This window comes from Gorilla gorilla, chromosome 6 (genome assembly GCF_029281585.2).
Source record: "Gorilla gorilla gorilla isolate KB3781 chromosome 6, NHGRI_mGorGor1-v2.1_pri, whole genome shotgun sequence".
Taxonomy (NCBI): Eukaryota; Metazoa; Chordata; class Mammalia; order Primates; family Hominidae; genus Gorilla; species Gorilla gorilla.
The window spans coordinates 158,791,411-158,803,489 of NC_073230.2; the positions used below are offsets into that span (position 1 = coordinate 158,791,411).

Sequence of the window (12,079 nt, forward strand, 5' to 3'; positions counted from 1 at the left end):
TCCTTTACCTGGCAGACCCTACCTCTTGCTTTAATTCTGCTGAGGCATCACTTCCACAGGAAATCCTTGACTAAGCACCTCATATCCTCCACCGCTTCACTCTAAGGTGGCAACGCGGGCTTTAATTCACGTTTTGTGCTTACCTCTTTCATAGCCCTTGTCTCTGTTTTGTAATTATCTGTTTCCCTGATAGATCGTGAGTTCCTTGAAGGCAAGGCCTTTGTCTCATTCAACTGTGTTCTCCCAAACCCTAGAACACGGCCTGACCCATGGTAGGCAACCAATGATACTTTTTGAGTGACTAGAACAAAAAGTATTCCCCTCCTTAATAAAAGAAAACCTAGAACTTCAAGGCTGACATTGGCCTTCGCGTAGCCCAATCAGAGCGCTTTGCCCTTGCTGCAGAGGACTAAAGGACGCCACGCCGCCGTTGCCTAGTAACTGTCGCCGGAGGGAGGCGGGGAGGGTCGCAAGCGCGCCGCCGGCGTCCAATCAGGACCTGCATTCCAGGAGCCAATAGCAGCTTCGAGAGCCGCTCACCTAGAGCGGACTACACTTCCCGTCACACCCCGCCGCCTGGGGCTGGGTAGTGGCCGTAAAGCTGTTCGCTCGGTGCGACGCGAGTCCCAGCTCAGCGCTTATCCTGGGTCCACCGGCGCTACCGCCCCCCGACGTGAGAGAGCGAAGTTCTCGGGCCGCGCTCCCTCCCTACCTGGGTGCCCTCCCCCTCCGGGAGCCTGGGTCCCCGGGGCGGTCGCGGCGGCTGCATCCTCAGGCCAGGCCGCGGGGGGAGGGGGCGGCATGGGCCTCCGAAAGCGGGGCCATGGAGCCCAGAGAGTCGGGGAAGGTAGGACTGGAAGGCCCGGGGGCTGCCCGCTCCCTCCCGAGGATCCCTGAGCCGGGCTCGGGCGAGGCGGGGCGGCTCGGGCGGAGCCGCAGATGAGCCAGGCTTGCAGGGAAGGACTCGCCGGCCCGCCCTCTCTTCCCGCACTTCGGCGCCCGACCCCGGGAGGGTGGCGGAGAGGAGCGGACGCTTCCGTTCGGTGTCCGCGCATCCTCCCCGAGCTGGCGAGCGGCCGCTGGGTCGATGCTGGGTTGGGTGACCCCCGAGTGGAGCGATGCGAAGGTGCTTCCTGTTTCCCTCACCACCTTCGGCGTTTTGAAGAGGCCCTGCTAAGGCTTGGAGTCTGGATCGGACGCCAGTGGGAGCTGCAGGGTGGGACGCTTGAGGGCTTGACCCTGCCTAGATCCTCCTTCCCAAGAAAGGGCTGAAAAGAGAGGGCATCTGGCATGCTTTTTGCCACTTCTGTTTCTAGGTTTTGTACTTCATGGAATATCTGGGCATTGCTTAGAAACCTGTGTCATAAATTGGCTTTGGGCAAGAGGCTTTGAGTTGGAAGATAAAGGTGGAAAGAAAGTGCTTGGGGGCGGAGTTCGGGGATTTGACGGGATTGCCAGCGCTTCCAGGCCGTGTCATCCAAGACCAGTGTGGTTGTGGGCACATTAGCTTGGAGACAGTGGCAGCCTCTTGGGACTAACATCTTTCTGGATGTTGTTTGCTGCCAGTTCTTGAGTATTGTTTCTTGTTTGGCGCAGAGGATAATTCTCTCAACAAACGTTTTCGACTGTTTATTGAGTCCCTTAAAAAATTGTCCATTTAATAAACATTTGTGATCTGTGATTTGCATTGAACGAGATGCTGGAAGTATGAGGATAAATAGGAAATGATCACCTTTCTCAAGGAGCTCTCCTGCAGTTTTCACTTCAATAACTTGGACACGCCTGGAAGGGTTGTCCCACACGAAAAGAGAGAAAAGGATAATGAGGTTCTTTTGATGCTGTAGTTTTTCCTGGGAAGACTAGGAAGGACTCTGAATTTCAAAATGGGTGATTTCTCGCATGAGCATCTCTTCCATCCTCCCTCCCTCCGCAAGCTACAGTGATGCATGTACCAGACACGGCACCTACAGAGTACATGGTCCAAGACAATAAAGCTCAACAAAACCCAAGCAAAGATGGAGCTTATGGCCCTTACCCTTTGGAAATATCCCCAGATTGGTTTAGATTGAACCTGAATTTGAATAAAGAGAAGCAAAATGTAGGGGGAAGAAGGATTATAAAATATTGGGACTGATATTGGAATCAGTGATTTGAAGTTGATTTCCAAGCTATTCTGTTCAGTCAGAGGCTTTCTTAGCCTTTAACGGGAGAAGAGAAATACGGTCATGCGCTGTATAACAAGGTTTCCATCAACACCGCTCTCACGTACAATCCCCTGAGACTACAGTGGGGCTGAGAAATTCCTATCACCTGGTGACATCTTCATGATCCTGACCCTGTGTAGGCTTAGGCTAATGTGTGTGTTTGTGTCTTAGGTTTTAAGAAAGCTTAAAAAGTAAAAAAAAAAAAAAAAAAAAAAAAAAATTTAAAAATAGAAAACCTCATAGAATTAGAATATAAAGAAAAATACTTTTTGTTGATGGAATGGTTTGCTGGAAAATAAAAATACAAAAATATTTAAGGAAAAATATTGTACAGATGTACAATGTGTGTTAAGCTAAGTGTTATTACAAAAGAGTCAAAAGTTTAAAAAATTAAGTTTATAAAGTAAAACAATTACAATAAGCTAGGGTTAATTTATTATTGAAGAAAGAAAAATTTTTGATAAATTCGGCGTAGCCTTAGTGTGCAGTGTTTATAAAGTCTACAGAAGTGTTCAGTCATGTCCTAGGCCTTCACATTCTCTCACCACTCACTCACTCACTCACTCACCCAGAGCAACTTCCAGTCCTGCAAGCTCCATTCATGGTAAGTGCCCAATACAGATGGACCTTTTTTTTTTTTTTTGTCTTTTCTACCATATTCTTACTGTACCTTTTCTATGTTTAGATATGCAAATACTTACCATGTGTTACAGTTGCCTACAGTTTTCAGTACGTAACATACTGTGTGGGATTGTAGCCTAGGGGGCAAAAGGCTATATACCATATAGCCTAGATGTGTAGTAGGCTGTACCATGTAGTTTTGTATAAGTACACTCTGTGATGTTCCACAATGACAGAACTGCCTAAGGACACATTTCCTAGAACTTATCCCTGTTGTTAAGCAACGCATGACTGTACAAACATTTTGGGAGGTAGAGGAGAAACCTGATTCCGTGTCCTGTCCAACCACTAAGTGAAACCTCAGAGACTGGAAATTTCACCCTTGATTATAATCTTGATTTTAGGGTATCTCAGAAAGGTGCTCGCCCTTCCCAAATATAGTTGTTTTCTAATGTGGGAAATGAGAACTTCATACAAGAATGAAATAAAGTAATTACAAAACCAACTGTCAGTGTAAGATGTGTTGCAAATGAGTGACAAGGAATAGCGGTGCTGTTCTACAACTCCACTCCGAACAGCATTCTTATGGCTCAGAACTGGGAGACTACCTTGTGAGATAGTGGTTTGGTCTATTACTAGACTCTTCCTTGGGTGCTGTTTTGTGGTCTTTATTAACTGACAGCCATCTTGGGCCATTGGATTGATATCCCACATTGAATGTAGGACATCTGCCTGTCATTGACAGAATAATGGATAAGGGTCAGACTTTTCCCCATCATGTTCTATCCCATGATCCTGTTTTATTTTCTTTCCAACCCTTATCACTAAACAAAATTCTCATGTTCATTTATTTATTTACATATTTGTTGACTTGACTCTTACATCCCCAGCTAGAACAGTGGAGCAGTTCCTGGCATTTAATAGGGTCTCAGGAAGGAATGCTCATAAAATAGCATCACTACAGGAGCCCTTTTGCTGCAAGGTGTGGGTGCTCTGAAGAACACTGCAGCCCGCCACCTCATGTGCCTCCTAGGAGACTGTGCTGTTGGTGCCCCCAAAGAGAAGTCTGTATGTGTACTTGTTGCTGTATGTATTTGTTGCCTCAACGTTTCTGTTTCCTGGCCCTCTCTATCTTTCCTGTACAAGTGACTGATACTCCTTTCTCATTTTTTTCTGAACATGGTTCTATGATTGCACTTATATCTTAGTTGTCTGCCACCTCCTGATAGATTTTAATCTCATATCTTTGAATTACCATGCATCAAGCACATAGAAACACTTAAGTAATTAATGTGTGTTGAATGAAAAAATGAATTAAGTGCCTATAAAATACTTTCCATATAACATGGTTGTGGGGAGAAGGGTGGTGTTGATGAAGGAAGTTATAAAATCAAGCAGCATAGATTTCCTTAACACTGGACTCTAGTGGGGATATAAAGCCTTCCTTGCTCAGGAGAAGGATCAATGCTTGGGCCAGGTGGTTAGGAAATCCTTCCTGAAAGAGAACGTGAATGGCGACTTTATGGGTGGGTGGATTCTAAGTTGGTGGGAGGAAGTGGGCAGTCAGGATCTAAAGACTGGGAGTGTAGAGAGAGGAAAGGTGCGAGATAGGCTGGGTGATTAAAATGACATGAATCTGGCTGGAGGAGACATTCCAAGCGAGGCAGTGCACAGAGCTAAAGTTAGAAAGCGGGTTAGATTCAGACTGAGGGGACTTTGGTGCTAGACTGAGAAGTCAGACAGCTTTACCTTGTAGAGAGTGACTGGGAACCGCTCAAATAGAACATCGAGAGAGATTCTTTGCATTACACATAGATGAGGAGCTCCTCTTATTCACGCAGATTTGTGTTTTCTTTACATTGCAGTCACCTGGAATCAGAAGGCTCTTGCTATAATATTGCTTAAGAGAGATACCAGGTGTTAGTGTTATCACTCTTGCTAGGAAGACACTATTATCCAAATGGACAGTCCTAGCCATGTTCCTCCTCAGGTGGAGCTAACGTGATGGGCTCCTTGGCCCTTATGCTCACCTGTGCATGCCCAGGAAGGATGGGCATGAAGAGGGATCCCAGCTGTCCTGAATCACAAGTGTTTTAACCTGCCCCAATCTGGACAGGCTGCCCTCCCGTCCTGGGATACAGCAGTCATCCTGAATCTGCCTTCAGCCTAATCTTGTGGTTGTCTTCAATGCTTCCCCACGTTGGCTGTCCCTAGGTTGTATCTCGTGGTGACTCCTGTTTGACCGCTTTCTTTGAGTGGAGCTTGTCTTCCAATCGGTTTTTGGAAATATTTCATTTTGCTTTGGAAGATACTCGAGCAAACAGTTATTTAAATGTACACATTTGGCAGTACAATTCCATTTTTGTTTTTAAAACTGTTCATGCATATTCATAGACTAAAGACTGGGAGGTTATATACCAAACGTTAACAGATTCTCAGGAAAGAAGGGTAATGAAAAGTAATTCTTTTTCAATAAAGGGAATGTAGGTGATCTTAATACATTTTTTTCTGCTTATTTCTATTGTCCAAATTTTCTGCAGTCAACATGAGAAAAATCTATTATAATAGTGACCGGTAAGAATGATTGATATCATTTTCCTCAAGAAATGTCTACTGTTGAGGTTAGAATCTATATTCCACCTATTTTAAATGGCATGCTGTTATTTCCCAATGTTATTTTTCTTTGGAGTGAGAAATTTGTTTTTTGTTGATAATTTGATTTATTTCTTTTTAAAATTTCTTTAACTAGGTAATGTTTTCATGGCACAAAACTTAAAATGACAAACATTTCTACTTCTTTTTCTGTTGATTTCTTTTATAACACTTTGTTGCGTGGCTGCAGTACCTTAAACCTCTTTGATGGTGTAGCTTGATGATAGTTTTTTTTAAGTTTTTTTCTCCATGCCTTTCCTCCATTTTCTTAGCAACCTGCCCCCCCAACCCCAACACCTCCCATCTATTCTGGTCTCTATAGTCCCTGTTAGATCCTTTCCCCAAGTGTCTGGTAGTCCAGTCTGCTGACATTTAGTGGTGGAAGACCGAAAATCTAATAGCTCTGTGCTTGTGCGAGGGAGGACGGGCTTATCAGCTGGAGCCTCATGTAAAGGAACCTGGGGAGGCATTTGTTGGGGCACAGCCCTCACCTAGTTCTTGTTCCATTGGGCTGCCTGCCCGCCCTCCCATGCTGGAGGTTTCTGGTGCTGGAAGATGCCAAGCCTTTGAGGATGCAGAGTGTACCTTGGGTGGTTCTCCGCTTTGCCCGCTGCCGGGTGAGGGTTTGATTTTCTTGGATCTGCTCAAGTGACTGCTTTTTCATCTGCTTCTTGGTTTTCAAGAGCGTATTGCTGTCATCTCCTTGTTGCGCCCCCTGTTATAGTGGGGGTTTTGTTTTGGGGAGGGGGTCTTTTAAATTCACGGTGAATAAACAAAATTAAATGGGCTTGTTTAATCTGCCATCTTAATCTGGAACTCCTCCAAACACTTTCTGAACTCCCTACCCCTCAGAGCCCCTTTACAAGCCACACGGGATGTAGATCTCAGCCCCAAAGCATTGCCTGTTTTCATCATCGACTTCATTCACAGACATAGTTCTAAATGACTTTCAGCTGTTTCTAGAAATTAGACACATCTTCCTAAGCGAAGGTTTACCATGTTTAAGGTTCCATGAAAGAATGTGCCCTAAGTTGTTGCCCAGCCCCTGGCTGAGAAGAAACGGGCGTGTGGGAGGCGGGTGAAGAGCACGCAGGGAGGGGACGGAGAAGCTCCTGAGCCAGCCTCCTTCATGGCTCAGTTTCATTTCAGTGCGTGGCACTTCCCAGAAGAAACGAGTCTCGTTCTCACTGTGATCTGTACCCAGGTGGGGAGAGATGGGGTGTGGGCCGTGCATGTAAATTGACAACACCCCTCCCCGTGCAGGGTGCCCTCAGGTGGTCAGGAACACTTTTGGAAGATAAATCTAAGGAATAGAGTGGTACTTAGCAGCTGTCATTTTCCTTTCAGGCTCCTGTGACGTTTGATGACATCACTGTGTACTTACTCCAGGAGGAATGGGTGCTGCTGAGCCAGCAACAGAAGGAGCTCTGTGGTTCCAACAAGCTGGTGGCACCACTGGGTATGGGTGCCCATCCACATCCCTGCCACTGTCAATTTATATCGGCATTCCCAACCTCATCTGCATCAGGAACACTGGAGAGAGTTTTCTGGAATCCAAGCATTTGTCTAGGCATCTTTACTCCACCTGTCTGCTCTATCCCGTATCTACCTTAATTGCATGCAAATTCACACATCACCCTTTCTCTTCTCCCCTTAAAATGGTCAAGAGAAGTGGGGCAATCTGGCAGGTCTTGGCTAGACTCCTGGGTCTGTCTCCTGGTGCCTTAGAATGCCCCAAGGGGCCGGGAGGGAAACTCGGAAACTAGGCCTGTGGATCTGTGGAGCCCGTAGGACACTGGAGGTAGGAAGCAGTGGTGGCAAGAGCATCACATTTGTGATGTGGAAATCTGGTCTCAATCCCAGCTCTCCACTGGATACTTGAATGCCCTTGGCCTTTTTAAGCCTGAATGTCCATCGTCTTAGGGTTGTTGTAGAGATGAGTGAGATAAAACAGTTTAAGAGTTTGCACAAGTGTAGGTATTTTCATCTCATCTATTTTTTGAATGCTCTTTCCTTTGATTCTTTGGGTAGACTTTCTGTGCCAAGGACAGAGGTGGTTGGTTGTATTTCAACATGTGTGTACACATATGCACTGTTTGCTGATTGCAAGTTGATGACTGTCTACCATGCCTGTCTTTTCTTATTTCATCTTGGCCCCTGTGTAAGGCATGGTAGAAGCAACAATCAGCATTTTATGGGTGGAAGGATTGCAGCTGGGGTGAGTCTTCCTGTGCCGGCTAAAAGAGTTTGAAAACCACTGATTCTTCCAAACCAGAAGTTGCAAAATAGCAGCTCATGGGCCAGATATGGCTCACTGCTTGGAGTTTTGTTTCGCTTTGTTTTTTGGCTTTCATTTCTTTTGTTTGGCTTCTTAAAAATATTAAGTAAATTGCCAATATTTAGTTATTAGGAGTTTTCACATAAGAATATGGATTTCTGGCATCTCTTGACAAATGGGATGGTGTGGCAGGGCTGAGCCTGCATCCTGAGTGGCAGCCCTTCTGCAGCTGAGTAGCTACTGTTCCCTTACGTCTTGCAGGTTGCCACAGCCCCTGCACTTGGCCTGATTTCTTCTATTACCCGGCTGGCCCCTCTCAGTATTTGGGTTTCTGACCCATAGTTTGTATACCTGTTTAGCCTCCTTGTGCCCTCATTCCTTTCTCCTAGTCTCCTATTCTATTAGGGGCCTCACAGATAAGAGTTTCTAAACCACTGTGCTCAACCACCAAGACTCCTCCTTTCCTCCTTGGCCCCGTATCTCACCATGCCGAGAGATGTTGCAGACAGATACCTCCTTCGTGTTGTGACCCGGAGCCAGGCCTTCATAGTGCTTTTCTCTCTCTCTTTTTTTTTTTTTTTTTTTTTTTTTTTTACTCAGGACCAACTGTTGCCAATCCTGAGCTGTTCTGCAAGTTCGGACGAGGGCCAGAGCCATGGCTTGGCAGCGTCCAGGGCCAGAGGAGCCTTCTGGAGCATCACCCAGGTGAGTGTGGACCTGCACTCAGGGGCGGATGCTTGGCTGGAGAGGGAGCAGGGGCAGCCCCAGGACTCCAGGCTCATCCTCTGCCCTTCCTGTTCTCCACCAAGTGACACTGCTGTTCTCCTCCCAGGTGCCATCTGATTAATACCTAAATATACACACTGCCCCTAATGTCCTTCTCCAACCTCTCATCTCCCATTGTCTTATTTCTACCCAGGAGAATATGTTTATTTATAATTATTATAAGTTCCATGAAGGCATGACTTTGTCTTATTTACAACCATATTTCTAGTGCTTAGAACAATACCTGGCACCCAGCCGTTGCACAGTAGATAATCACTGAGTGAATGAATGAATGAACAGCTGTCTGCTAAGTTCTAGCGATTTATCTTTTCTTTCCTCTTTCGATAAGACCCTCCTGTTCAGGGGTTGGCTTAGCCAGGCCAGATGACATCTTGGCATTATGTAAAATAACTACGTTAACCCAGCCCCTACTGTGGGAGAAGAGGGAGGTGGGGAACAAGATCCTGTATGAATCAAATCACAGAAGTTTGTTTTCCCTTGTGATTTCTCTCAGACCACAAGGAGCTCTAGACAGCTTTGTGACTCTGGAAAGTATCATAGAGACAAATTTGTTTCATTTCCCCTTGCTTGGCTCTTATTTTGAGCCTTCTGACTCTTACTAACAGCTTCATGCCCTTACAGTTTTGTAGACCAGTCTGTTGGCCTGGCACAAAAATGTTGCGTCCTCAGCCACTGGGCGTTGGAACTTATGTTGGTACATAAGAAGTGGTTCCACAGGAGTTAGAGTTGTTTGAGTTGCATTTCATCTAAGTGAATAAAGAAACTTCTAGTTCAGCTTGAAGAAGAAAGACGTGAGGTCATGAGAGTCCTCATCTGTTCGAAGGTTTATGTTATAAGAGAGGAATTAGACTTGAGTTTCTCTTGAGAACTGGGTCAGCATCCAGTACTTTGAGGTAGAAGTATTCGAAGATAGATTACAGCTTAAGGAAAACTACCTGGGGACCAAAACTGCCTGCCCAGGAGATAGGTAGCTTTCTTCCCCTGGAGTTGCAGTGTGTGGCTTTAGTGATCTTTTTTAAATCCTATATTCTATTATGTCAGTGTTCTTATCCATAAATAAATTTTGACTCCTGAAGATTGTACGTTTCATAGATCAGATTGCAAAGATTTCCTTTTGGCCGGTTGTATCTGTCCTTTAAATTCAAAAAACAAAAAGGAGGGGGAGGGTTCCGTAAAGCCCATCCCTTTGGCTTTATTCTGGATAGATGAGGGAAGGGCCTGCAGACTTGGCCAGGACTAGAAGAAAATTCAGGTGTGTGTGTGTGTGTGTGTGTGTGTGTGTGTGCGCTTTCTGTCTTTCATATTTGGTGTACCTCAGAGCCCCTGTGAGTTGCAGTGGCTCTAACTATAGGATTTTAAAGCCAATCCCTTCTGTCTCTTCTCTAAAGGAAAAAAACAGATGGGCTACATGGGAGAAATGGAGGTGCAAGGTCCCACCAGGGAGAGTGGACAGTCCCTCCCGCCTCAGAAGAAAGCCTACCTTTCCCACCTCAGTACAGGCAGTGGACACATCGAGGGAGACTGGGCAGGAAGAAACAGGAAACTTCTGAAGCCCCGGTCCATCCAGAAGTCGTGGTTTGTGCAGTTTCCGTGGCTGATCATGAATGAGGAGCAGACGGCTCTGTTCTGCTCTGCTTGCCGAGAATACCCCTCCATCAGGGACAAACGGTCAAGACTAATAGAAGGTTATACAGGACCATTCAAGGTGGAGACTCTCAAATACCACGCGAAGAGCAAGGCCCACATATTCTGTGTCAATGCCTTGGCAGCGAGGGACCCCATCTGGGCAGCCCGGTTCCGGAGCATCAGAGACCCACCTGGAGACGTTCTGGCCAGCCGGGAGCCGCTCTTCACTGCAGATTGCCCCATATTCTACCCCCCAGGGCCTCTGGGAGGATTTGATAGCATGGCTGAGCTCCTGTCAAGTTCAAGAGCTGAACTAGAGGACCCTGGGGGGGATGGAGCAATTCCTGCAATGTATCTAGACTGCATTTCAGATTTGAGGCAAAAAGAAATCACTGATGGCATCCACAGCTCCTCAGACATTAATATTTTATATAATGATGCAGTAGAATCCCGCAATCAGGTAATACGTTTATAATGATTGCTGTATCTTACAGAGAAGGATTCTATACTGAGAACGATGTATATCCATGCTGATGATGAAAAAAAGAATACTAGTGATAACCCACTGCTAACATCATAATGTTGGCATATACCAACATGCTTATCATGGACTAGGCATTGTTTTAGATGCGTTCCACGTATTATCTCATTTAATTTGGACAACAACCCTATTATCATCTCCTTTTTGCAAATAACATAATTAGTGAGATAGAACATTTCTACTTCTGGTATAAAGGAAACAATCATCTTTATTCAGAATCCAAAATAAACACAGATCTCAAGAAATAGCCTGCAACCACAAAATCACAGAGCTCTTAAATAGTCAATATTTAAATTTGTTTTGTTTAGGAGACAGGGTATCGCTCTGTCACCCAGGCTGGACTGTGGTGTGATCATAGCTCACTGCAGCCTTTACCTCCAAGGCTCAAGCAATCCTTCCCACTCAGCCTCCCAAGTAGCTGGGACCACAGGTGTGTGCCCCCACACCTGGATAATTTTTTATTTTTCGTAGAGATGGGAATCTCACTATATTGCCCAGGCTGGTCTTGAACTCCTGGACTCAACCAGTCCTCCCACCTCATCCTCCCAAAATGCTAGGATTACAGGTATGATCTACCACTCCTGGCTAGTATTTTTTAAATTTTGAAGTTTGGAGTCATGTTGCATTTGTAAACATTGCAGTTTTTTCACACATGTTGTTTGATGTAATGTTTCTGATGTTGCTGTGAGGCCGGTAGAGCAGGTGCTATTAAACTCATCTTGTTGGAAGAACACAGACTTTGGAGGAAGTGACATGTCCAGGGTCCTAGAGCTCTTGTAGTCAGTGCCAGAATCTGCCCAGAGTCCTGAGCTGCCAGCCCATGCTTTCCTTCCACTCCCCGCAGCACTGCTGGGCGCTAAAGTACTCTAGCGCCCACCTTAGGTTTCCTTTGTAGTTACCGAATGCTTTGGAAAGTTGTCCTGTAAGGAAACTACGTTCATTGGAAGCTTCCCCATTTCTCACCTATTGCATAGAAGTAGAATTTTACAACAAATCATTTTTAACTCCCCTCCAGGAGTCTGGTGAGAATAGCTCGGAGGTTCCTTCTAGAGCTGACGTCATAAGGAATCCAGTTCAACTTCGTAAACTCTCATTTTTCCAAAATCCAGAAAAACAGCATAGCTCATTTCTTTTCCTGTTCCTGATATTTTTTAGTATTAGAAGCTAATGAACCGATGTAACCTTTTATCATCTGAATTCAGCAGTGAGGCGTGTATAAACCAGTCACTGCTCATAAGCATCTTTAGCTTTTTTGACCACCTCTTTGTTCCCATCCCATTGGGAAATCTTAGCAGGTGCTCCTAGAGGCACACGGTCACCTTTTAGTTATAGGTGACCAGGAGGCAGCTCTCAGGACTCTGAGGACAGCAT

The 12,079-nt window shown here is 45.6% G+C and overlaps 1 protein-coding gene across 7 annotated transcripts in view; it reads left to right on the top strand.

The window, feature by feature from the left end:
• Positions 1–584: 584 nt before the first annotated feature.
• Positions 585–12,079, top strand: part of ZNF862 (zinc finger protein 862) — a 32,967-nt gene continuing 21,472 nt past the window's right edge. Inside the window, exons 1-5 of one of the 7 annotated variants that reach the window (XM_063708842.1) lie at positions 932–2,808; positions 3,716–6,094; positions 6,825–6,936; positions 8,356–8,460; positions 9,930–10,627. In XM_063708842.1, the coding sequence (XP_063564912.1) occupies positions 6,050–6,094; positions 6,825–6,936; positions 8,356–8,460; positions 9,930–10,627 (960 nt within the window). In that variant the 5' untranslated portion in view covers positions 932–2,808; positions 3,716–6,049. Of the gene's footprint in view, positions 848–931; positions 6,095–6,824; positions 6,937–8,355; positions 8,461–9,929; positions 10,628–12,079 lie in introns of those variants that run through there. The other 6 variants (XM_063708841.1, XM_019031303.4, XM_019031302.4 and 3 more) reach the window with 6 other exon arrangements.